The sequence below is a fragment of the Mus musculus genome, chromosome 13 (assembly GCF_000001635.26).
Source record: "Mus musculus strain C57BL/6J chromosome 13, GRCm38.p6 C57BL/6J".
In the NCBI taxonomy this organism is placed as follows: Eukaryota; Metazoa; Chordata; class Mammalia; order Rodentia; family Muridae; genus Mus; species Mus musculus.
This window is the reverse complement of record NC_000079.6, coordinates 74,369,268-74,397,106: the sequence shown is the minus strand read 5'-3', so window position 1 is coordinate 74,397,106 and position 27,839 is coordinate 74,369,268. Positions and strand designations below refer to the sequence as shown.

The 27,839-nt window shown below is 39.7% G+C and overlaps 1 protein-coding gene and 1 pseudogene across 3 annotated transcripts; both read left to right on the top strand.

Moving 5' to 3' along the window:
* The first annotated feature begins 6,245 nt into the window (after positions 1–6,245).
* Zfp72 (zinc finger protein 72) lies at positions 6,246–27,786 on the top strand. Of its 3 annotated transcripts, none has more exons than XM_006517250.3 (5): positions 6,246–6,443; positions 18,241–18,495; positions 20,588–20,671; positions 22,044–22,139; positions 24,280–27,786. In XM_006517250.3, the coding sequence occupies exons 3-5, from the start codon at positions 20,638–20,640 to the stop codon at positions 25,455–25,457; spliced, it is 1,308 nt and encodes a 435-aa protein (XP_006517313.1). In that variant the 5' UTR covers positions 6,246–6,443; positions 18,241–18,495; positions 20,588–20,637; the 3' UTR covers positions 25,458–27,786. The 3 variants fall into 3 exon arrangements, with proteins under 3 accessions (XP_006517313.1, NP_001360967.1, NP_001075149.1); NM_001374038.1 differs by having other exon boundaries at positions 6,278–6,443; positions 20,545–20,671; positions 24,280–27,783; NM_001081680.2 differs by lacking the exons at positions 6,246–6,443; positions 18,241–18,495 and having other exon boundaries at positions 20,541–20,671; positions 24,280–27,783.
* On the top strand, positions 14,898–15,478 carry Gm8227 (predicted gene 8227; annotated as a pseudogene).
* Positions 27,787–27,839: the final 53 nt, after the last annotated feature.

Below are 27,839 nucleotides of genomic sequence, written 5' to 3'. Positions count from 1 at the left end.
CCCTTAGAAGGACTCTTCTCTGAGGTATCATAACTGCTGCTCTTTCTATATCACCACTGTGGTCAGTTTAAAAATGTAGGAGAGATCCATTGTACAACCAGCTAAAAGTACAGATATCCTCCCAAAGGTGACTACAGAGCCAACCCACTCATATTCATCTTGCCATAGCATCACCAGTGCTGGATTCATGGAAATACAAGATTTGTGAGAAACCTGAAGAAGTGAAAAGGCTAAGTACAGCAATGTAAGACACATTGCCATACAACCATTTCTTCAAATTAGGTAAGAAAAGTAGCTCAGGTATTTGTGGTGGCCATGCAAACCAGAGGACCTGAATTCCATAAAAAGGAGCCTCGAAGAAAACTTTAAATGCCGATCGGAACTAATATTCTCTTTGGGATATGTGATTCTATGCAGATCTGTTGAGAATGCTGGAGAATGACTCTGTCATATATATAATTATCCGTGGCTTTAATATATCTATCCCTTTTATTTACCTTGGTCGGTCACAGCATGTAAAGTAAGGATTATATAAAAACTTTCCAACAAATGCATGCTCACATGCAGACACACAGACAGACAGACAGACAGAGACACACAGACACACACGCACAAATAAAAGTTCTTGCCACATCAGAAACTTCTCAGCTTTCAGGTGCTTTATCTAACTTTCCACTGAAACTGGCATGATATGTGCTCTAAACCATAATTTCAGTGTTTCCTCCTTCTGTTAAGTTAAAGAAACTTACAGAATTTATAGAATAGGAGCAATTTGGTTTAAATTAGGATATGTATAAAAATGTTATTTAACACCACAATGTTTAGGATATTTGAGAACTACTATCACTATTAAATTTTCAAGGAGAGTCCAGGCCAAAAATAATGAAAAAAGAAGAGGACCACAGATTCTGAAGCGCATACATACCTGGGGAAGTCTGTGGAATCCTACTGAGAAGCCATCTGGCAAGTGTTATTGTTTGGTGCCAGGCAAATAATAGCAAATTATGCTGTTCTTTATATCTTTATCTTTAGATACACTGTGACCCAGGAAGATTGCAAACACACTGTGTCCTACCTGAAGAATTCATAAATACTTTTATTTCTGTTTCAACTCCAGGTGCTTGGGGTTAAAAGTATGGGCACTGAGTCTAATTTGTATAGTACTGTGAGTCAGGACAGGTCTTTGCACACATTAAACAAAAACTCTACAAGTTATCATTCCTATTGATACCTTTTTAAATTAAACAAGAGTGCAAAGTAAAAGGGAAGTATCCACTGGGAAGCATTGCACATAAAAACTACACTGGCAAGGTGGATAACAATAAACCGTAATATGGAACATAACAACTAAAATTACATATACTTAAAGAGAAAATTTAATATATATGGGTATTTAGCCTCCCGAATGTCTGTGCACTTCAAGCATACAATTCCCACAGAGGCCAGGAGCAGGCATCAGATTCCACCTGAATTCGAGTTGAAGAGGTTTGTAGCTGTCATGTGAATCCTCTGAGACCTCAACAAATGTTCTTAATAGGGAACATATCTTTCTAGTCTGTGCTGCACTTGATTTTTGTCCTTCCAACCAAATGTGCTGGACCACTCCCAATCAAGGAGACAAATTTATGGAGACCTGTAGTGACAGGTACATGAGGTAGACATGCTAATTGTCTTAGGCTGCCACACATTCATGCAAGACTCCCGTGAGTTCAGTATCCTGCCACAGGATCACGGATTGTCAATTTTGAACAGATGTGTCACTGCTCATCCCGAATAACAATGCAGAGTAGGCCCATAGGATGAAATATACAATTGAGAAGACCACCCTAGGGGTGAAGATGGTATAAGGAGATGGTGACGGCCCAGAAAAACAATGTTGGGAGGAACCATATGCTAGATAGAGTGGATGGATCCTGCCTCAGGGTTCCCATGCATCTGGTGAAGAGAGAACCTGTGCAAGGCTGAGAACGCAAAGGGTCAGTTAATGCTGCTTTATTACCGCAGGAAATCTCACAGTGTATAAAAGAAGTGTTTCTTCCAGAGACTGCTTTATTCTTGTGGAGATTCCTAGAAAGAATCTGACTTCTGAGACTGACAGTGAGTCAGAGTCAATGTGTGGGAAAAGAAATCTTGTCCGTCTCCAGACTGGTGCTGTAAAGTCTAGGGCAAAAAGAATCTACTCTCATCTGATCATCATGAGAGATCGGGTGCCAGGTCTTAGCCTACAGAAGCTAAGACATCTGAATTTCCATTCTTCATTTATCCTGGAATCTCTGTGTCTGATGATCTCATGTAATGACGTTAGTATGTGTTCCATTTGAAAAAGTTTAACCTTTTTGCTAGTTTATATTCTATAACTAGCTATAGAAACCAAGAAGGCCAGTATGAAATCATCACCTGAAAAAAATGGGTAAGAGAATATGCCCAAATGGAATTTGTAACAGTTCACTTATCTATAACTATAACTTGTAAGCCAGAGAATTTAAGATTGCAGAAAAAGGACCTAACCAGAGCAGTTAAACAACAAAAGGGATACAAATTGGAAAAGAAAAAGTCAAGATATCACTATTTGCAGATGATATAATATTTTACTTAAGGGACCCCAAAAATTCCACCAGAGAACTCCTAAAACTGATAAACAACTTTAGCAATGTGGCTGGATATAGAATTAACTCAAACAAATCAGAAGCCTTCCTCTACTCAAAGAATAAATGGGCTGAGAAAGAATTTAGGGAAATGACACCCTTTATGATAGTAACAAATAATATTAAATATTTTGGTATGACTCTAACCAAGCAAGTGAAAGATCTATATGACAAGAACTTCAAGTCTTTGAAGAAAGAAATAGAAGAAGACCTCAGAAGATGGAAAGATCCCCTGTGCTCTTAGATCGGCAGGATTAACGGTCACCTTACCAAAAGCAATCTATAGATTCTATGCAATCCCCATCAAAATTCCAGCTTAGTTGTTCACAGAGATAGAAAGAACAATTTTCAAATTCATCTGGAATAACAAAACACCCAGGATAGTGAAAACTATTCTCAACAATAAGAGAACTTCTGGGGGAATCACCATCCCTGGCCTCAAGCTGTACAACAAAGCAACAGTGATTTAAAAAAAAAAAACAAAAAAAAAAAAAAAAAAAAACAACAACAACAACAAAACCAACCCACATAGTATTGGTACAGAGACAGACAGGTAAATCAATGGAATAGAATTGAAGACCCAGAAGTAATCCCACACACCTATGTCACCTGATCTTTGACAAAGAAGCCAAGGCCATCCAGTGCAAAAAAAAAAAAAAAAAAAAAAAAAAAAGACAGCATATTCAACAAATGATACTGGTTCAAGTGACAGTTGGTATGTAGAAGATGCAAATTGATCCATTCTTAGCTCCTTGTACAAAGCTCAAGTCCAGGTGGATCAAGGGCCTCCACATAAAACCAGATACACTGAATCTAATAGAAGAGAAAGTGGGAAAGAGCCTTGAACACATCAGCACAGTGGAAAAATTCCTGAACAGAACACCAATGGCTCAGGCCCTAAGATAAACTATAGACAAATGGGAACTCATAAAATTAAAAAGCTTCTGTAAGGCAAAGGACACTCAATAGGACAAAAGGGCAACCTATAGATTGGGAAAAGATCTTTACCAACCCTTCATCCGATAGAGAGCTAACATCCAATATATACAAAGAACTCAAGAAGTCAGACTCCAGAGAACCAAATAGCCCTATTAAAAAATGGGGTACAAATCTAAACAAAAATTCTCAGCTGAGGAATCTCGAATGGCTGAGAAGCACCTTTAAAAAATGTTCCACAGCCAGGCATGGTAGCCCACGCCTTTAATCCCAGCACTTGGGAGGCAGAGGCAGGTGGATTTCTGAGTTCGAGGCCAGCCTGGTCTACAAAGTGAGTTTCAAGACAGCCAGGGCTACACAGAGAAACCCTGTCTCGAACCCCCCCCCCCCCCAAAAAGTTCAACATCCTTAGTCATCAGGGAAATGCAAATCAAAACTACCCTGAGATTCTACCTCACACCAGTCCAAATGGCTAAGATCAAAAACTGAGGTGACAGCAGATGCTGGTGAGGATGTGGAGAAAGAGGAACATTCCATTGCTGGTGAGATCACAAGCTGGTACAGCCACTCTGGAAATCAGTCTGGTGGTTCCCCAGAAAATTGGAAATAGTTTTACCTTAGGACCCAACTAAACCACTCTTGGGAATATCCCAAAAGATTCTCCAACATATAACAAGGACACATGCTCCACTATGTCCATAGCAGCCTTATTTATAATATCCAGAAGGTGGAAACAACCCAGATGTCTCTCAACAGAGGGATGGATACAGAAAATGTGGTACATTTATACAATAGAGTACTACTCATCTGTTAAAAACAATAACTTCATGAAATTCTTAGGCACATGTATGGAACTACAAAATATCTTCCTGAGTGAGGTAACCCAGTCACAAAAGAACACATATGGTATGTACTCACTGATAAGTGGATGTTATCCAAAAAGCTCAGAATACCCATGATACTACTCACAGACCACATGAAGCCCAAGAAGAAGGAAGACCAAAGTATGGATGCTTCAGTCCTACTTAGAAGAGGAAACAAAATAATCACTAATCAAGGGAGAGGGAAGGAGGGAGCTGGAAGGGAGAGAGGAGGGGGAGGGAAAGTGGGGGCAGAATCACTGTGGGAGGAGATGGGGGGAAGAAGTGAAGAGGGTCAAGAATTTGAACTGAGGTGTGTATCACTGGGAGATGGGGAACTGGGGTAGCTGTTAGACAGTCCCAGATCCTAGGGATGCAAGATGTTCCCAAGACCCAACAGTGATGACATTAGCTGAAATACCCCAAAAAGAGGAGATAGAACCTATAGATTCCATATCCAGTAGTTAGTGTAGGTCCCCAGTTGAGGGATGGTGCTATACACCCATTTCAAAAATATTAACACAGAATTGCTCCTGTCTAAAGGAAATGAGGGACAAAGAGTGGAGCAGAGACTGAAGGAAAGGCCATCCAGAAACTCCTCCACCTAGGTATCCATCCCATTTACAGACACCAAACCCAGACACCATTGCAGATGCCAAGAAGAGCTTGCTGACAAGAGCCTGGTATAGCAGTCCCCTGAGAGGCCCTGCCAAAGTCTGACCAATACAGATGGGGATGCCTGCAGCCAAATATCTGACTGAACACAGGGACCCCAATGAAGGAGTTGGAGGAAGTACTGAAGGAGCTGAAGGGGTTTGCAACCCCATAGGAAGAACAACAATATCAACCAAGCAGACCTGCCAGAGCTCCCAGGGGCTAATCCACCTATCAATGAGTACATATATAGGGACCCATGGCTCCAAGTTCCATATGTAGCTTATCAGGCATCAATTGGAGGAGAGGCCGTTGGTCCTGTGGAAGATCGATGTCTAAGCATAGGGGAATGCTAGGGTGGCTGGGTGGGCGAGCACCCTCATGGAAGCAATGGGGGATGGGATAGGGGGTTTGCGGAGTGGAAACTGGGTGGTGGGGATAACATTTGAAATGTAAATAACAACAGGAACAAAAAAATCTCAGAAAAAGGAAGCAACTTTTTTCCTAGTGAACCACTGAGGACGATAGCCTTAATGTGGGTCTTCTTTCTCCTTGGGTGGTTGTTAGCCACCAGTGAAGACAAAAGGAGTAAACCATGGCAGACAGGCTAGAGATGGTTGTATTATAGAATGATCTCCTGAGACCAGTGAAGTGTGTCAGGTCAACTTCATTGTTTCACCAATAGGGTATAAAAGGGAATTTAGGGGTCAGGTGGAAAGGGTTAATTGGTCATACTACTATACCTAATTATCGTGTGGGCAGGAAGCCAGAGTGGGACTTTGGTTTATTGTTTGTTTAGTAAGTATCTTCAAGAAAAATCTAGATGATTATGTTAATTTTCCATGCTACAATAAGCATCTATAAGTAGGCATATGGTTTTAAGCTACAATAACCAGAAATAGTAGGTAAAATGAATAAATAAGAAAGGGTTTAATCACATTCAGACATCTCAATGAATTCATTTTGTAGTTCTACAAATTAAAAAAGAACATGATATTTATCTGTAGTTACTCAGTGCTTGGTGACTGGTTGCTTTAATGACATCCTCAATCTCAGAAAGCAGAGCTAAAAAACCAGGAAATACTCAAATCCTTTCATGAGTTTCTAAAATTTCCTCTCACAGACTTGTGGGAAATGTAGTCTCGCATGGTGTGACGTCACAAGCAAGGGCCCTGGAAACGCAGCTTTGGCATTCCTTGTGTGCACCTAGGTCGCAAGGATATTCCCTAGAGTTCGGTCCTGTGGATGTACCGTTCGCTAGTCTACAAACTTGGGTTTGGATTATTTGATCTTGAAGGTAGCTCCCAGCGAGGAGAGAGGAGTCCTACAAGCCGGAGGCATTCTGCAGGTTGGACAGGGAGGGAGACGTGGGTGGATCTAAATCAGATAGAACTTGTTCTGAAGGTTTTTGCGACCTAGGCTGGGTTACCGGGTCAGGATGGAGAGAGGATGGTTGAAACAGTTCTTTCAATGTTCACTCTATTACAATGTAGTGTGCTGCCAGTTGTCTTCCATGTGCTTTTAAGATGGCTCGGGTAGAGTCCGGGATTGCCCCACCCCTACCTCTCAAATCATTCATGGGGCTCTGTTAGCTGACCACCTGATCTTGGGAGGTGTATAAAGGTTTGCTATTGAAAGATCGTGTTACCAGCTTAATGAGACTTACATGACTGTTGTGGGATTTTTGTCATATTTAACCAAGTGTGGTCTCTAGCCCGCCTAGTACTCTTTAACAGTTTATAAAAAACAGTTTCGGGGCGGGGGGCAGAGTTCTGTGGGGGAAGTTGATATATTGGAAAGTCATTCCGTTTTCTGTGGAATAAATCATTACAGATTTTAAAAGGGACCCCTTGGAGGTTAAATAACCTGACATGAACCTTCAAAGCAACACTTCCATATAGAGATAAAAATCCCAGAGAGAGGACCATCTTAGATTTGCTTAGTCCAGTCAATCGTTGATGGCTCAGAGATTAAGAGCACTGACTGTTCTTCCAGAGGTCCCGAGTTCAATTCCCACCAACCACATGGTGGCTCACAACCATCTGTAATGGGATATGACGCCCTCTTCTGGTGTGTCTGAAGATAGCTACAGTACTCCTATAAATAAAATAAATCTTTTTTTTTTTTTTTAAAGGTCCTACGCTCTAGAGTTAAAACAAATACCTATCAGGGGCTGTGTGGTGTTGGAAGCTTTGGAGCGGTTTTCAGGAGAGTTGTGTTGTGCATAATCTTAGGGATTATTTACTAAAGTTCAAGAGGAGACTAAGGAGGGCACAGGCGCATCACCTGACATACCTGATAAACCCGGTCTATACTATCTATACTCAATTTCTTTTCTTCCATCTATCCACGTTATCTACAGAGTCTAAGCTCTCACTCTATCACTTCATGTGGCATCTAATGCACTGATGCTCCGTGTGCATGACAGTTCTTCCTGGGAAGATGTGCCAATATATTTATACTTTGTCTGAAAGGTGAAAAATCGATTCAAAGAGATCTGACTTGCTCAGGGCCTCAAGATTTGTAGATACTAAACTCCTAATGTCTTGTTCTGGTTTTTACTATTTTGCCACTTTTAATTAAGTCACACCATGTTCATTTGTTATGAGCGTTTTTTATAGCATTAAACTCTGCTTAGAACACGTATGTGCTTTTAACCACCTTATCTTAAATACCAATATTTTTGTGGATTATATAAACTTTATAAGAAAAATAACCAGACAGTTCTCATTGGCTTCTCTGATACTCAGAAAAATAATAATAGTCTATGAAACATTATTTAAAATAGAGAAAATATATTGCCTGATGCATATGCAGAAAACTGTTTTCTTAAAATCTATTACAGTAACATATTAAGTTAAAAACACATTTTATGTTTTTTATTTTTTTATTAGATATTTTCTTCATTTACATTTCAAATGCTATCCCAAAAGTCCCCTGTACGCTCCCTCCGCCCTGCTCCCCTACCTACTCACTCCCACTTCTTGGCCCTGGTGTTCCCCTGTACTGGGGCATATAAAGTTTGCAAGACCAAGGGGCCTCTCTTCCCAATGATGGCGGACTAGGCCATCTTCTGCTACATATGCAGCTAGAGTCACGAGCTCTGGGGGGGTACTGGTTAGTTCATATTGTTGTTCCATCTATAGGGTTGCAGACCCCTTTAGCTCCTTGAGTACTTTCTCTAGCTCCTCCATTGGGGGCCCTGTGTTCCATCCTATAGATGACTGTGAGCATCCACTTCTGTATTTGCCAGGCACTGGGAAAGCCTCACAGGAGACAGCTTTATTAGGATCCTTTCAGCAAAATCTTGCTGGCATATGTAATAGTGTCTGCATTTGGTGGCTGACTATGGAATGGACCCCCAGGTAGGGCAGTCTCTGGATGATCCATCCTTTCGTCTTAGCTCCAAACTTTGTCTCTGCAACTCCTTCCATGGATATTTTATTCCCTATTCTAGGGAGGAATGAAGTATCTACACGTTGGTGTTCCTTCTTCTTGATTTTCTTGTGTTTTGGAAATTGTATCTTGGGTATTCTAGGTTTCTGGGTATGTTTTTGATTTTTACATAAGTAAAATTTGGGGTGCATGCCTGACAGCAAGGCGTTTGGTTGGTAGAGGCAGGAGAATCAGAGCTTCAAGATCATCCTTGGCAGGGTTGAGGTATATAACTCCAGCATGTGCAAATTCCTGGGCCCAATCCCAAGCACTGAAAAGACAAACAAACGACAAACCAGCTATGGAAGGCTCAGTGGTAAATAAGGAAATAGACCTTGGAGGCTTGCTTTAGGAATGTAAGGACTTTTAGCAAGGAAGAGGAAAGGGGATAAAAGGGCAAAACCTCAAAACCATTTGTCTGCAAAATCATTGTCTGTAATGATTGCCTTGCTTAGGCCTGCTAGCACCCCTTCTTCAGTGGTGGCAAGCATTTGTAATTTTGCCCTGGGGGAGATGCAGACAGGTGAATCTCTCGGGCTTGCTGGCCAGCCAGCCATGCTCACTTCTTAGAGTTCCAGACTAGTAAGTGACCTTGTCCCAAATAAAAGGTAGTTGATGCCTGAAGAAGGGGATCTAAGGTTCTCTGGCTTCTGAGCATGTGTGGTGTGAGTGTGTGTGTGTGTGTGTGTGTGTGTGTGTGTGTGTGTGTGTGTGTATGTGTGTGTGTGTGGTATGTGGTGTGTATGTGTGTGTGCATGTGTATGTATGTGTGTCTTCTACAATATACTTAATGGATGTACTTTTTTTTAATGGCTCATACCATCTGTCTTCACACCAGTAACCTAACAAAACTTCATACAGTTAACATTCATTGTCATTTTCAGATCTTGTACAGGTGTTTAAGAAAGTCTTCCGGTTATATTTGTTGTATAATTTGAGAATATCTGCTTGGTATATTTCTGTTTAAGTCATTGAGTTTTAGTTATGAGATATTTGTTTATATTTATTATGTAAAAAAACCCCAAATTTTTGGTAGTTAGTTTAAAAATAAAAAGGTTTGTTTAGCATGATTTTGCACTTTGCATCTTATTCATTTGACAGTTCCTGGGCTAGTGTTGGCTAGATCACAATGATGCTTTATTCATCTGGTACCCTGACTTAGACTGGTTGGTTTAAGATGGCTTCCCTCACGTGTGTAGTAGTTTGTGCCTACCCTTGCCTAGGGCATGCGTTCTGGCCATGGAGTTCTACACACTATATCTATGCCCAATGATATAACCAGCAATGGAAGAGAATATTTAAATCATATATTCTAATGTTTGTTTGAACAAACCTAATCAAAAGATGAAGTATAGTTCATTGTTAGAACATATTGTCTGAGCATTCAGACACAGGTAGAACCAACACTGGGTAACATTACTGGAAAATTACTTGATAAGAAATCTATGTACATTTTCCCTATATTATCATGTGTTATAAGATACATACTTTCCATGATGTTTGGATAGATGTGTTACAGTGAGGTATGGTGTTCTGTCTAGAGTTCGTGTACCAATAGAACAAAAGCACAATGTATTTCTATAATTGTCATAGAAAATATTCAGCCCATGAGTCACTATGGTGGCTAGTTTTAGGACAACTTGACACAAGCTAGAGTTATCTGAAAGGAGGGAGCCTGGATTGAGAAAATGCCTTTATAAGATATGATTATGAAGATTGATTGAGGAGGGAGGGCCAAATGTATTAGGTGGTACCGTCTCTGGGCTGGTGGTCCTAGGTTCGATATTAAAAAAAAAAAAAAAAAAAAAGCAGGCTCAGCAAGTCATGGCGAGCATGTCAGTAATCGGCAACCCGCAATGGCCTCTGCATCGGCTCCTGCTTCCAGGCTCCTGCCCTGTTTGAGTTCTTGACTGACTTCCATCAGTGATTAAACTAGGATGTGTATGTGTCAGCCAAATAAACCCTTTCCTCACAACTTGCTTTTGGTCATGGTGTTTTATCACATCAATAGAAACCCTATCTAAGACAGCCACCATACCTGGCCAGGAAACTCTAGTATAGTGTCCTTGGGTTTCTTTTTGTTTTTGAGACAGGATCTTACTATGTAGCCCTGGCTGATCTGGAACTCTATGTAGACCAGACTGGTCTCAACTTCACAGATCCCCTCCTACCTCAGTCTTCCCAAGTGCTAGAATTATAGGGATGCAAATACCTCACTTAGTTGTTTGTTGAGACAGGGTCTTCTGGAGTTGAGGATAACTTTGAGTTTCTGATCCTTCCCAATTGCACATGTATGTAACCCCATCACTTTCTTTTGTTTCTACCTGAATTTCATAGTTTTTTTTTATTTTTTTTTATTTAATCTAAGGCATCAATCATGTTTCTACTCTGCAGTTTTTCCTGACTGAAACAGATCTCTAATTTTGCATTCTTTTCCCTTTCCTTATAGTTTGGATGCTCTTAATTAAAATTTTATTATTAGTATTAGTATTGTGTGTGTGTGTGTGTGTGTATGTGTATGTACATGCAGATGTCTGTATGTGAGTACAGCCATACACTTGCCACAGCGTGCATGTTGGAAGTTAGAGAACAACATTTGGAAGGTGGTACTTTCATTCCACTGTGGGTTCCAGGGTTAGAACTCAGATTGTCTGGTTTATGTAAAAACCACTTTGGGGGTTATACTTTGGGTATACTTTAAGTTTTTTTCTTTCTTTCTTTCTTTCTTTCTTTCTTTCTTTCTTTCTTTCTTTCTTTCTTTCTTTCTTTCTCTCTTCCTTTCTTCCTTTCTTCCTTCCTTCCTTCCTTCCTTCCTTCCTTCCTTTCTTTCTTCCTTTCTTTTTTAATTAACTTACTTTTATTGGAAAAAATATTTTCAGACAATGTAGTCTGATCATGATTTTCCCTCACCCATTCCAGATCCTCCTTGCCCATCCAACACCATACCATTTCTTTCTATCTTTAGAAAACAAGGCAAAGTCAGGCAGTGGTGGTGCACACCTTTAATCCCAGCACTTGGGAGGCAAAGGCAGGCGGATTTCTGAGTTCAAAGCCAGCCTGGTCTACAGAGTGAGTTCCAGAACAGCCAGGGCTACACAGAGAAACCCTGTCTTGAAAAACAAAACAAAACAAAACAAAATAAAAACAATGAAACAACCTCACAGACACACACATACAGACACACAAAGACACAAGCAAAAGACCAAAAGACAACATAATGCCCAAATAACGCAATATGAGAAAAAGGTATACAAAAATACCATTGAGGGTTGTGTGTGTGTGTGTGTGTGTGTGTGTGTGTGTGTGTGTGTGTTGGCTTTTTAAAACCAAAAACCAAAAACCAAAAATCCCAGCCATTAGATTTTACCAAATAAAGACTCAGGAGCCAGATGTCATGATGAAAGCCCACGAGTTCAGAGAGGCAGAGAAAGTACCCAGCTGTCCTTCCTACTCCACTGACCTCCCAGAAGGAAAAAGCTCTTATCTACACTGTCTTAAATATCTTCCAACTCAGTGTCCCTCCTTTTTAGTTACTTATATTCACTCTCTGTCAGCTGGTTGCTTGCTCTGCCTCTTGACCTGGGGTTGACTTTATTTAGCTCTTGAGTTAAAGGTGTGTGCTGGGGCTGAGCCACAATGCAACAAGGTTTTTCCAGTTCACAATCTTGGGGTTCACCATGTGATCAAATATCCTGCAACATTGGTCATCTACTGGTGAGCATAAGGTCTGCCTCTAACTATGAGTAATATAGTTAGAGACTCCATAAGAGAAAGCTAATTTTTCCTTTGTAAGCATATGTCAATTGGAGTCATTCATCCCCTATAGCTGTTAAAGTTTTTCTGCCTCCCGTTATATATAGGGGCTCCTTGAACCCCGAGTGGAGGGGTTTCTCACTTAGGACTGAATGTTCCAAAGTCTCTCACACTCTACACATTGTCCAGTTGTGGGTCTTTATGTTGTTTTTATCTACTGAAAGTCTTACACGCGTTCGTGACCGGCCAGGAAAGACGCAGCAAACCAGAATCTTCTGCGGCAAAACTTTATTGCTTACATCTTCAGGAGCAAGAGTGCAAGAGAGAGAATGGCGAAACCCCGTCCCTTTTAAGGAGAATTATTCTCCGCCTAGGACGTATTACTCCTTGATTGGCTGCAGCCCATCGGCCGAGTTGTCGTCACGGGGAAGGCAGAGCACATGGGGTGGAAAACTACCCTTGGCACATGCGCAGATTATTTGTTTACCACTTAGAACACAGGATGTCAGCGCCATCTTGCAACGGCGAATGTGAGGGCGGCTCCCCACATGAAAGAAGCAGCTTCTCTGATGATGGATGAACCAGACAATATAATTAGGAGTCATTTTATTCCTGTTTCCTGTTTTATATGCTTGTTCTATAAATTTTATTAACTTTAATTTTTTAATGTTTTGTTAAAAACTGACACAAATCTATACATTCTTAGGTCCCTACACTTTTCTACCTGTAATTCAGGCACTTGGAAAGCTGAAGAGTACTGTAAGTTTGGGGCCACCAGGACTCTTATCCTTGAAAATACATACTTGTAAATGCATTTATTTTAATCAGTAGATATAGCAAAAGATAAGGAAAAACTTTCAAAGTTAAGGTATGCTTCAAAAAATTGAATTAGTAATTTTCTGTTGTTGTAATAAAACATCAGGACCAATAGCAACCTACAGAAGAAATATATTTTAAATTACAGTGCAAGAGAGATAAAAGTCCATTGCGGAGGGAAGCATGGGCAAAGCTATCCAATCCTAAAGCCTGCCCAGTGATGCAGATCCTCCTGTGAGGTTGGACCACCTGTCGGGAGCTAGCAGGTGGCCTTCCTGGAGGTGGCCCAGGATAGTCCTGGATGAGTGACCTCAATGGCAAGGTTCCAAAGAGACTTCATCTGAAGGTTGCTTCTTGCAGTTGATATGCCTTTCCTGTCATTATTAAATTAATATAATAATCCTCCCCATTAGCCCACCCTGTTGATCAAATTTCCTGCATATTAGCATAAAGATGAATTTTTATGAATCAATGATGTTTAGATAAATTAATGATTCTATAGAATTCTTGATTTGATTCAAATAATTTTAGGAAGAAAGTTTTCTTTTTCTTTTCTTTCTTTGGTTTTGTTTTTGTTTTTTTTCAAGACAGGGTTTCTCTGTATAGCCCTGGCTGTCCTGGAACTCACTCTGTAGACCAGGCTGGCCTCGAACTCAGAAATCCGCCTGCCTGTGCCTCCCAAGTGCTGGGATATGTGCCACCACTGCCCGGCAGGAAGAAAGTTTTAAGAGATGGTCTTAGTTGCTTTGATATAACAAAGTTAGAATGAAGAATAGAATGTGCCCATTTCTCATAATAGTAAGTAAAGGCTGCTTAATAAGCAATACAATGAGCCTTCATAATTACACTAAAAAGAGAAATAGACTTGGGACAAATTTGTGTTTAAGGAAAAACATTTATGTCCAAGAATAAAACCACAGGGGTGCACTATGATAAGGAAAGGCCATGAAAAAGCTGTTGCTTTGGACTTATAGCACATAAAATGAAACACTGCTTTGAATTTGTTATTGATATTCTTCTGTAACTCCCATTTTGTGTAACATTTTATCTCTGAGGTACTTTTCTAAAGAACTTTTTGTCTAGGACAGTGCTATAAAAGGGCCAGAGAAAAGAAATAAATGGTTGGTTGGATGGTTTGGCTTGGGGAGCTGTTCCCTATCCATCCATCCATCTCTATAAGTCTGTTTGTCTATATGTATGTGTGTAGGTATTTGTATATATGTAAGCATGCATGAATACTTGTGGAGTTCACTGTGACAGATGGCCAGGCCCAGAGTGTGAGTATATGAATATATATATGTCTCTGTTTATATTTGCCTGTATAGAGCATCTTGTTTCTTTTTCTTTTCTTCCTCTTTGGTTCACAAAGAGTTAACCAGCATAGCCAGAGAGTCTTCTGGCTGACTCAGCAATGAATCCTTTTACTTCATTCCCTGCTGCTAAACAGCAAGTGTTAATTGCCAGATATTAGCTCTTACTAAAGCACAAGTAATAAAGAGATAATAAAGAGTTAAGTTTCCCTGGTGCTTAATGAAGCACAGAACAGGAAGAAAGAGCTAAGTTTTCAGTGCTTGATGAAGCACAGAGCAATAACAAAGGCCTAAGTTTTCAGCGTTGAGTGAAGCACAGAACAGTAACAGTTATAAAATAATGATGCAGCGTTTAATAAAGCGCAGAGATTTATAAAGAAAAAAAGAAGCCAGAGAGTTAAAGAGAAAAGAAGCAAGCAGTGCTCAGCCACAGAATAAGCAGGGGACTGTTAACACTACAGAGGCCACCAGCAAGCATTCAGTATAGTTAGAAAGCTACATCTTGGCAGTCTGAGAGCCTGCCTGTCTCACTGTCTGCTAGCCAGAGTTGGCACACAGAAAGTTTCCCGGTGTCCCTAGGGCTTGAGTCATGACAGCAGATTGTGATGGATCCTGAAGAAGTGAAGAGCTTAGACAGCTGTGGGGCTGGATAGAACAGTAAGAACAACTCATCTAACTCTGACATTGTGTATGTGGAGGAGGAGGTACCAGAAGAGGCGTTCCCCAGAGCGGCTGCTCCCTTGCTCCTGCAGGTCACTATCAAGGAATCCCTAGAAATGATGAGCGTTGAGAAAGCCAGCCCCACTGTGCCTGTGTTTGTGGAGCTTGGTGAGGAAAAGCTGGAAGCAGTAACAGTGAGACCTGCTGCTGTGAAGAGGATAGAAAGGGCTGTTTAGCTGAGTGAGGAGGGGGCTGGGAGCAAGAAAAAGAGCAACACTGGGGAGGTCACTGCTGCCAGGGCTGCAAAGGGTGCCCTGCCCGCTGAGGACAAGGCTGTTCTGCTCTTTGGAGGGGCTGCTGCGGTGGCCATCCTGGCACCGTTGGTGTTGCACTGGCTTTAAGAAAGAAGTAGCAGCCATTTCAGATGTGAGACAAGACAAAAAGACACATGGCTTTCGTTGTATTCGCTGGAACTTAGACTACCAGCAGCTGACTGGACGTTTACAGGACACTGGGGGAGCTGGACTTTCTGCCCATCCTGGCAATGGCTTGAGATAGAGTGTTCACGCTGGCCTGGTTGTCGTTTTAAGGGCTTTGGCTCTTGCTAGATTCAGAAGGGCAAAAGTGAAGTTCCCATCTACAACAGGTTTGTCAACTTGGGCACCATTGGCCTTTCAGTAATTCTCCATAGGAGGCTTCCCTGTGAATTATGTAATGATCAGCAGCATTCCTGCCTTCTACCCACTAGATGCCCACTCTCAGTGACAGTAGCCAAGAATATCTCCCACATTGACAAATGTCCCCTGTGAACAAAGTCATCTTCCCTTAGAGGACCACTGCTGTAAGGGATGGGGTACAATTAGGAGAATCGGGGAGAGGAGCCTGCCGCTGGGATGGGCAGCTTGCTGTTCATTCTGTTGCAGTTTCTCAGAAGAGGTGAGCTGGCTGGCTGTGCTCTGCAGCTGTTTTTTTGGTTTGTTTTGTTTTTGTTTGTTTGTTTCCTGTTCCCATTCTGTAGACTGAGGTGCTCTCCCACATCACACCGCCTCTCAGGTACTGCAGCAGCAAAGTGTCTCAACCTGTACCTCTTTCACACCCAACAAGCTCCTAAAGCTTCCCACAGCTCTATCTTTCAAGATGATGCCTTTAGGGACCTTTTAAATGATGAATACCAAGTCCAGGTGTGGTGGTACCCATCTGTAATCCCAGCATTTAGGAAGTAAAGGCAAAGAGTTCAAAGCTAGACTGGTATACATACGGAGTTTGAGACCAGCCAGGACTTTATGGTGAAACCTGTCCTAAGAAAAGGGATAAATACACTGACGCTGTATAGGAGACTTTGGGATCCCGACTCTGATTGCCAGTGCAGGGTACAGGCTGCAGTCATTGGTCTTCGAAGCAGGAAGGTGGTCGACATGGGCCGTCAAGGTCTATTTGACCTCTTACAAGTATAGCCATCCATCCTCCCCATGTGCCTATGATTTAGCAGTGACACCTCTGATGGCATGCCTGCCATCTAGAACCCTGGGTTAGTGTGTTTCCCAGTACTTGTCCTCAGGCATTGGAATATCATCAGCTTCTCTGTGGGTCTCTGCATGTAGGAAGCAGTATCATCCTTGGCTTACAGAACCAATTGGATCATAACTCTTATTCAATGTAAATCATTGAAATCATACAGTTTTATCATTGTTAGATATTACTTAAATGAGAAGTGGGACAGAAACTTAAATTTAAGACCAAGACTGCTGCTGAAGTTCTAGTTTGGTTTTTAGCACTTAAGAGACTTCTTGGCCTGAACTCAGGCCAGCACCAGGGCAACAGACCCAGAGGGTGCAATGCATTCACCATAGCTAGTGGGACTTAATTGAATCTTCTATCACCTGGCTGACCCTGTCCCCCTCATGGCTGAGGGTCACAGTGCACCCGCAAGGCATACCTTGATAAAAATAAATAAATAAATAAATAAATAAATAAATAAATAAATACATCATCTCCAATTTCTCTTAGTCATGTAACATGCATGACTTCTTAGATCTGAAATTTACAGTAAAAATACTTTTAATGAAAGGAAGGAAGGAAGGAAGGAAGGAAGGAAGGAAGGAAGGAAGGAAGAAAAGAAACCAAGCAAGAAAGAAAGCAAGCTGAGAAAGTCATAGACCTGGGTAGTAAGCAGCATTCCCCCAGGATCTCTGTTTCAGTTGTAGCCCCCAGGTTCGTGCCAGGACTTCCCTTACAGATGGAATATAAACTATAAAGCAAATACATCCTTTCTTCCCCAAAGTTGGTATGTGCTGTGATGTTTATCACAACAGCAGAAAGCAAACTAGAACATTGACTTTATATTCTGTTAGTAATTAGTGAATGGTTTTCTCAGATTATTCTTCTTGGCAGATAGTCTTGAATGGAATTTCATGGCTTTACTGATAATGACACCAGAGAAAATCAATAGAGAAAAATCTCTTATTTTGTTGTGACTGCAAAATGTGGAGAAAAAAAAATTCCTCACAAAAAAAAGTAGATAGCTTATGATTGAAATCTGTTTCAGTGATTCAGAAATACAATAAATATTTCTCTCTGGGGGCTGGAGAGATGACTCAGCGATAAGAGCACTGACTGCTCTTCCGAAGGTCCTGAGTTAAAATCCCAGCGACCACATGATGGCTCACAACCATCCATAATGAGATCTGATGCCCTCTTCTGGGGTGTCTAAAGACAGCTACAGGGAGCGGGGCTGGAGTGAGTGGGGCCAGAGCGAGCAGGGTCAGAGTGAAAAGGGTCAGAGTGAGAGCTGGAGAGTTGGCTCAGTGGTTAAGAGCACTGACTGCTCTTCCTGAGTTCAAATCTCAGCAACCACACATTGGCTCACAACCATCTGTAATAAGACCTGATGCCCTCTTCCAGTGAGTCTGAAAATAGCTACAGTGTACTTACATATATAGTAAATAAATAAATCTTTTTAAAAAATAGTCCACTTTTGAAGGCCTCTGATTGATGATCCTCTATCTTGTTACCTGGCCATTGAAGTTTAATAGTAAATTATATGGGAAAGAATTGGCAATCCTAGAAGTGTTCATGTGTGATTTACTGTTCACTTAATAGTCTATCATAGGAGAAACAGGTAAATTAATTCATTTATTTTCTGAAAATTATAATCTTTATTTTCCTTTTTAGGTATGAAATATCAAAGCCTCATAATTTTCCCTCCATATGTAAAAACAATGATCTTGAGGGTTTTTCTGGATTTAAGCTGAATACCATCTCCTTTAAGACTGTGATGAAGAAGCAGCACTACCTCCACAACTAGGTGAAAGCTAACACCAATCTTGAACCTACAAAAGGAGGTCTGGGAAAGTCTACATGATCTACATGATTGAGTCAAATATGGAAAGAAACCCAGAGAAGGAAGAAGAAATGGCTGGTTCTAAGGTAAATGTGGCCTAAGACTAGGGCTTGGTCTTAATTTTCCTCCCAATGTATATTATATTTAAAATATGCAAATCTATACTTTTATATACCTAGTAAATATTTTAAATACTTCCCCTCTTCTTATAACCAAGGTTATCTCTGTAAAATATATCTTTCCTATAACCAGAGTATTTTCCCATTCTTTCACCCTTGTCTTCCAAGCCATTAATAATTTTTACCTTGAATTAATAAACTTTTGTATTGAAAGTATTTTCATTGAGACAATTGTATATGGAATGTCCTTAATATACTACATTCCCTTTGGGGATATATGGGCCTTTACATACTACTGAAGGAGTGCCAGTGTTATATTTATCATCCACTGTTGCTCCATCATCTTGATACACACGAGTCAATCAAAGCACATTGAAGAGAAAGCTGTTCATTTCCCAGTCTAACTCATAAAGGTTTGGAATAGAGGCTCTTTCCCTACCATACCAAGGAAAAATGGATCACACTATTAACAATTTTCAGAAACATGGCTTCAGATTTGTAGAAGACCCATGAAAGAGCCTACCTATCATAGTGAATGGTGATAAAGACTGTAAGGAAGAAAACAAAGCAGCCCTAAGATTTTAATGCTGACAGTGACATAAGACATACAACTTCAGACCTGCAGGAAATCAGTGAAGGGACTTAGCCACTATAATGAGTTCTTTATGTAAAGATCATTTGTCAACTATTCTTGGATTTGATATGAACTAACATATTTCCTTGTCATTGATAGGACACCAGTTTGTGTGTGTGTGTTATTCATATTCTTCTCTGTTATGTTGAAAAGAAATTTTACTTTTTCAAACAGTGATTCAATTTCATGATACTCATTTGCATTTTTAAGGGGGGTCTCACTATGCAGCCCTTGATGTCCTATAACACTGTTTTGCAATGTAGATCAGGCCAGCCTCCAATTCATAGAGATCTGTTTACCTCCAAAGTGCTACAATTAAAGGTATATGCCACAACACTCAGCATTTGTTTGCATCCTTAACCACTAAGTATTACTAATTACATATGTGCACGGACTTCTGCATGCCCAGGAGCCTTCTGTCAAGGATAGTTTGTCAGTTTCCTCCCCTCAACCCACCATCACCAAACACTGTTAAATATTAACCTTTTTAGCCATACAACAAAACCTTTATTAACATTTTTAACAGAGGTTCTTTGGCTATTACTGAAACTTCTAATTTAACTTAAATTGGGCAAACAACTATTGTACAGAGTAATGCCTTCACTGCCCACTAGAAATGCAGACTGAAGATTAGTCACCCATCAGACAGAGGTCTAGATACAAGATTGGTTCTTTCTGGATATTGTAATCAACAAAGTGTGGCAATCTTCCAACTGCTTGCTTGTTAATATGAGCCTCTACTAGTCATGGGGGGATGCTCACAGTCTTCTGGATCTTGGATTTCACATGCTTGATGTGGAAGTGTGCTTTCATATGCTATGTTCCACTTCCAGGTCTTGTTGCTCAGGGGCTTCAAATAGATTTGCATATGACACATTAAGAAGTATGATGGAACTGTGAAGCTCCACCCACATCAACACCTACATGCAAAAACTACAGTAGCCAACAAAGCCTTTTGTCCCTCTGAATAAATGTTTTAAATTATTCCTCAGCATAATGCTTAACAATGGAATTTCTTCTGGGATTGATCCTAGAAATTAACTCCTAGATCCATAATTGTAGTATGTTGAAAGTGAAATTAAAATTACCTTCCAGCTTTAAGCCTCCATGTAAACTTTAACCATAGTTCAACATTTATTCTATATGCTAGCAGAAATAGTTGGCAGTTTATATTTATCAAAGTCTATGCTGTTATGTACTTAAACTGAGTTTCAATATATAAGTGTAATGAATCTTTTTATATTAAGGTCAATGATCGTTTTTAACCAATGCCAATTTAAATCATGCTGACTACTTATGAAGGACACTTTACACTGTCAGCAAATACATAACTTTATTTATTGGTAACTGTTTACTTTTGCAATTAATTCATTCTATTCCAGGGGTGGTTGTCATTCAGAGATGTGGCCATTGATTTCTCTGCAGAGGAATGTGAATGCCTGGACGCTGCTCAGTGGGATTTGTATAGCGATGTGATGTTGGAGAATTACAGCAACCTTGTCTCTCTGGGTGAGCATCACTTCCCTATTGAATCCTTAATTCGTTGTTAACATTTATAGAAAATGTCATGGGAGCTTATGTTTTATATCAATGAATTTTATGTTTCTGCTTTTAAGGAAAAAATAAAGGGATGGTTAGTAATCATTTAGATAAATTTTATTATGTTTCTTCTACTTTTAACCCCTTTTGTTTTAAATTATGAATTCTTTATTCTAGAAGCAATTTTAGAAATTAGTTGAACGAAACATACCTCACACATCTTAAAGTAAAACGATGCACCCTTAAATTTAAAATTTTCTGTATTTGTAGGTAAAGCTCAAGATTTACAGATTATAAAATCTTCCTATGTATTATAATATGTTTATCAGAGTAGGGTTAAATGGGGTCCTGTGTCTGCTCCGCCACTGGGCTTGGGCCACTGAGGGAGACAGGATGAGGGAGTTTTGATTGCGCTTAGCCCACACCGGGTGAGGCTATGGGGAAGCCGCAGGACACCGCTCCAGGGGTGAGGTCCCAGGAACAGCTGAAGTTGGCTCGGGGGTCCCTGAGCCTGCAGGGAGGCCAGGGCCATCTGTTCCTCAGGCTCTTGGGTACCCAGGTACCGCTGGGAGCTGTGGAAGAGCTGAGAATGGAGTGGGGACCCATGGGCTGGATCTGGCCCGGAGCCATGGGCAAAAAGAGGGGAACTCCAACTGGATCCCGCAGGGAGGAGTCCTTGGCTTGTTGATGGCTGGTTGGCTTGGCTTGGTGGTTGTGACTGGGAGCACAGAGAGCCTTGTACTGGAGATTAGACACTGTTCAATAGGCAAAGGTCTTCTATATGGTAACCCATGGCAGATCCTGATGAAAAGAGACAGTCCATGGTTTTAAGGCATTTATTGTCATGGCAGAAAATGGATGAGTAAAACCATACCCACACAAGGTGGTGGCACATGCCTTTAATCCTAGCACTTGGGAGGCAGAGGCAGGTGGATTTCTGAGTTCGAGGCCAGCCTGGTCTACAGAGTGAGTTCCAGGACAGCAAGGGCTACACAGAAAAACCCTGTCTCAAAAAACCAAAAAAAAAAAAAAAAAAAACCATACCCTACTTCTCAGGGAGGGGTTAAATACCTTTTGTAGGGAGGCGTGTCTGTGAAGGGGAGTTTATTGGCTAATTGTCAGGAGCCTAGTATCCAGGAACCAGGCAAAATGCCTGCTAGCTCAACCGGGAACCAGGCTGTCTTTCACGGTCCTACATATCAAGAAACATTTAGAGAAATGTTTTTTTTTCCTGCAAGCTTTCATTAGTCTTCTTTCCATATTATAAGCACAATACTTGGATAGAAATGCTGATTTCCCAGAGAACAACATAAAGCATCACGCTCCATTTTTCTACAAACAGGTCTTGCTTTCTCTAAGCCCTATCTGGTCACATTTCTGGAAAAAAGACAACAGTCTTGGGATGTGAAACAACAAGCAACAGTGGCTACATACCCAGGTATGTAGGGCAGTATGAATGAGGGGACACAGATGAGAGGCCCAAAACTCCAACAGAATGTCAGACTTCTAAAATGTGGATTGATAAGCTGTTTCACCGGAATCATTTTTCGGACTCTCCATTTAATTCTTTAACTAAGGACATCTCATGTGGATATCATATCATACTTTTAAGTCCTCTGAGCTTTGTTCTTCTCCTCCAGTGATCTCTGCACTCATTCATGACTATCAAAGTAATTCCTTTTGCCTATGAAGACTGACATCATGATAGATGTTTCATTATTGTGTAGACCTCAGACATTCATATATACTTCTAAAGAACTCTTGTGTCAAACCATTATAACATTAGTATTCTTTCAGAATTTTACGGATTCATGATACTTCTTGTTTTACTTGGAATTCTATTTTCTGTGGATTTGTTTTTCCAGTCCAGTTTCTCACAAAGAAGTTGTTTAGATATAGTCTGATTGGATGGCAGTTAACAAAATATAAGACCATATCCCACAGAGAGGCAACAGTTTGGGGATAGTCCCTGCTCCAGGTGTTCAGGACTCACATGAAGTCCAAACTGCACATCTGCTACACGTGTACAGGGAGACATAGGTCCAGCCCTTGTATGTTCTTTGGTTGGTCGTTCAGTGTCTGAGAGCCTCAAGGGTCCAGCTCAGTTGGCTTTGATGGTCTTCCTGTGGAGTTCTTATCCCCTTTGGGGCTGTAATCTTTCCTCCTATTCTTCTATAAGAGCTTCCAAACTCCATCCACTGTTTGGCACTCTGGGTATCTGCATCTGTCTTAGTCAGATGGTGAGTGGAGCCTCTCAGGATAGCCAGGCTTGACTCCTGTCTGCAAACATAACAGAGTATGCTTATTAATAGTGTCAGGGATTGGTGCTTGTGCAATGTATTCTTCTAGCTGGGCTGCCTTGTCTGGTCTCAGTGGGAGAGGATGTATCTAGCCTTAATGGAGACTTGACATGCTAGAGTGGGGGGATACCCAGGGGGACCATACCCACTCAGAGAAGGAAAGGGAGCATGGGGAGGGATTGTGGGAGCAGATGACTGGGAGGAGTGCAGTGAATGAGATGTAAAGTGAATAAGTTAATAATAATAATAATAATACATTTATTCCACTGGAGGGAGAAAAGAAAATGTAAGACAATAAAATATCTATTAACTGTATCTATATTTCCAATACAATTTAGTTTTTATTTACCTGTTCCCATGTTTTCATACCACACTCAATAGTTGTTTTATCCTGCCAAATGAATATTTGTAGAAATTATACTAATTTTATCAAATATTTATGAATACATTGCCTTTACTGAAACTTCTGTGATCTACAGATAAATTTATTAACAATAAATTTGATAAATTTAAACTTATTTTAATTGTATAAAAATTATATAAAGGTATATTAAGTATTTTGAGTACACTATTCAGTAATTATATTCAAATTCTTATACACTATATTTTTAGAAAATAATTTTTCTTTTGAAACTAACTATATTTATGAAAGAAATTGTATACTTTTGTCTCCATGTAAACTATTCCATTTACCATTCTACTGTAAGTTTTACAAGTTTGTTTAAAATGATTTTATTTTATGTATATGATAAGTACACTGTAGCTGTCTTCAGACACACCAGAAGAGACATCAGATCCCATTAGAGATGGTTGTGAGCCACCGTGTGGTTGCTGGGAATTGAACTCAGGACCTCTGGAAGAGCAGTCAGTACTCTTAACCACTGAGACATCCCTCCAGCCCCACAAGTTTTATTACTATAGAATCTTCAAGTAATTCAAGTCATATAATATATCTTTGTGTTTTATTTCATTTATCCTTTAAGAATTATCCTCATGGCAGATAATATATGATTACCTCTTACTGGTTGAATATTATTTGTATATTCCATATTGTCTTCACCGTTTCAGTGCAATGGAAGTTTAGGTTATTTCTGCCTGTGTTACTTTCTGAATAATGCCATAGTGATTTGGGCTGTAGAAATATGTTTGTATTTTCTGGTTGATGTGAGGGTAAATTTTTATATGAAATGTAATGGAATAAAAATATCTATGTTAATGATAATTATTACAAATATAAAGATTATAATTTTTATTAATACCTTACCATTTATTCAACAGGAACAAAACCCTATAAATATAAAGAATGTAACAAGACCTTTGTTCGGAAGTCACTCCTTATTCAACATCAGAGAGTTCATACAGGAGAGAAACCCTACAAATGTGAACAATGTGGCAAAGCTTTTAGCTGTTCTTCAAGCCTTACCCCACATCAAAGAATTCACACTGGAGAGAAACCCTACAAATGTGAACAGTGTGGTCAGGCTTTTAACTGTTCTTCTCACCTGTATAAGCATCAGAGAATTCACACTGGTGAGAAACCCTATAAATGCCCAGAATGTGGCAAAGCTTTTAACTGGTCTTCAAGCCTTACCCAGCATCAAAGAATTCACAGCGGAGAGAAACCCTACAAATGTGAAGAATGTGGCTTGTCCTTTAACTGTTCTCACCTGTATAGGCACCAGAGAATTCACACGGGTGAAAAACTTTACAAATGCGAAGAATGTGGCAAGGCCTTCAACTGTTCTTCATATCTTAATTACCATCAGATACTTCATACTGGTGATAAACCCTACAAATGTAGAGAATGTGGCAAAGCCTTTACCATGGTTTCTTACCTTACTCGACACCAGAGAATTCATACTGGAGAAAAACCCTATAAATGTAAAGAATGTGACAAAGCTTTTAGCAATTGTTCAGCACTAATTCAACACCAAAGAATTCATACTGGAGAGAAACCCTACAAATGCAGCGAATGTGGCAAAGCCTTTAATAATAGTTCAAGCCTCACTCATCACCAAAGAATTCACACTGGAGAGAAACCTTATGAGTGCAAAGAATGTGGCAAGGCCTTTAACTCTTCTTCACACCTTAATTATCATCACAGAATTCATACTGGAGAGAAACCCTATAAATGTGAAGAATGTAGCAAAGCCTTTAATAATTTTTCAGCCCTTATTCAACACCAAAGAATTCATACTGGAGAGAAACCCTACAAGTGTGAAAAATGTAGCAAAGCATTTAATAATTGTTCAGCTCTTAGTCAGCACCAAAGAATCCATACTGGAGAGAAACCCTATAAGTGTGAAAAATGCGGACAGGGCTTTAACTGTTCTTCAAACCTTAAACAACACCAAAGAATTCATACTAGAGAAAAACTCTACAGCTGTGAAGATTCTGGGAAAGCCTTTAATAATGGGGAAGCCCTTCCTCAATACCATAGAATCCATACGTACTAAATCCATATGTACTAAAGAGTAACCCTATAAATGCAGAGATGGAGGCAATGTGTTAAACAGTTATGTTATACTTTTGCAACATCAAAATTTTATATGTAAGAGAAACCCTACAAATGAAAATATGTGTCAGATCCTTTATTCATGCCATAATCAATGAGCAGGGATTATGTATTGGTAAGAAACCTTGCAAATAGAAATAATGTTGCACAGCTTTTAACGGAAGCTTGATCTTCACTAGCCATCAGTGAGTTCATACTAGATAGAAACTTTATACAGGTAATGACTAGGGGCAAGTTAGTCTAATATTTGTACCTCAGAAAAGCAAAATACTTAAACTACAAAACATGTAAATAAAAAGAATATAAGCAAGTCTTTCTGCACACCTCAGATCTTACTGAATATAAGGAAATTATTATGAGACAAATCCAGTGAGTATATGGAATGTCACAAAAACTTGAGGACTTGGTTATAATTTACAGGGCATCATTATTTGATATAATGTAAAGAAATATCACAGACTTCAGAATCTGGCAGATAACTTATCTCTGTAAGAATATCAATGTAGTATAAAATTGAATTTACTATATAGCCTCACTTTTCAAAACTAAATGAAGAACAGATCTCAAATTATTATATCAAAAGAACAAAACTGGTTCTCGAGAGTTATTTTCTTCCAGAGGCCATATGTTAGATTTTGAAGTGTAGTTTTAGTAAATAAAAGTGTTTCTTAAAGTATTATCATTGTTGTATATTAGATGACATAATTCTATCACAAATAAAAGTTTTCCACTTTACTCAAGGAAACAGATAGCAGATTTTACTTCTATATTACTGGTGATTAGTGAAATGACTTGTCATTCTTTGACCAGTACTTATATTCTTCAAGTAACTTGGAAGTTACTGTTCTGTATGACACAGTTTTTTTCAAAATTTTTTAATTACTCGGAATTTTTTTGTTCCTTCCTTTTCTCTCCTTTCTCTTCTCCAAATACCTCTGGTATAGTCCCTTCCCTCCTTACACAATTTTATGTTCTTTCTCTCTCTCTCTCCAAAAAAAAAAAAAAAACCAAAATAAAACTTGGAAGTTTTTAAAATAAAAATCACTTTTTCTAACCAACTTTCGAAGTAAAAAACATGCGTCTAGATTAACACTCACAAGCCCTTGCCTAGACTGCACAGAAGTCATCACATAGGGAAGATATGAAGGATCCTTTAGAGAAAACTTTAACAAAGTTTTACAAGTCATTGACTCCAATTTAACCCAACTGACCCTGATAACAAATCTATTTACACAAACACATGAGTCTATGGGGGCCATTTCTATTCAAACTCCACATAATGTAAGGGATATTTTCATAATATATCACCCATGTGTGATATATGTCACATTTTATTATTTGCTCCAGCAGAATTCAATAAAGAAGGCATCTTTCCTCTAATGTACATTTTAAAACTTTATAAAAAAATTAACAGGATGGAGAAAGGACTCATAAATGGTTAGGAATACTTATTGTTCTTGCAGAGGACAAAGGTTCTATTCCCAACACCCAAATTACCTGGCTCACAACCATTTGTAACTCCAGCTCAAAGGGATTTGGTCCTCTCCCTCTTATGACATAGATGGACACCAGGCATGCACATGGTACTCATACATACATGAAGGCAAAACACTTTAACACATAGAAATGAATCTAAAATTTCTCAATTAAGTGGCTACACTATATGGATTTATCTCTATTCCATTGGTCTACAAGTCTTTTGTGCTGGTGCCATGGTGGTTTTATTGCTATAACTATATAAGATTATGTATTATGATACCACAAATATTGCCTTTCCACTAAGGATTTTCAAAACCTTTGTGTTCTGAATTTTAGGATTTCTTTTCTAGGTCTATGGAAAATGTCAAATGAATTTTGATGGGGGTTACATAGAATATGTACATTATTTTGGGTGATACAGCTATTTTTACAATTAAGTCATGACATTTTTTTTCGTCACTTGACACAAGCTAGACTCTTTGCAAAGAGGGAACATCATTTGGGAAAGTGCCTCTAACAGATTGGCGTGTAAGCAAGCCTGTGGGACATTCTTTTGGTTAATGTTGATGTTGAAGGGCACGGCCCACTGTCGGCTGTGCCAATCCTGGATGAGTAGTCCTGGTGTGCATAAGAAAGCAGGATGAAGCCCTGGTAGCTCGTGTCTCTAGCAGCATTCCTCCATGGTCTCTGCTTTAGTTTCTGCCTCCAGCTTTCTGTTTTGAGTTGCTGCTCTGACTTCCCCTGATGGATTGAGACCTGTGATGTGAAATAAATCCTTTCTCCTCCAAGTAGCTTTTGGTTGTGTTTTCTCACAGCAATAGAAACCTAAGGCAATGTTAAGCTG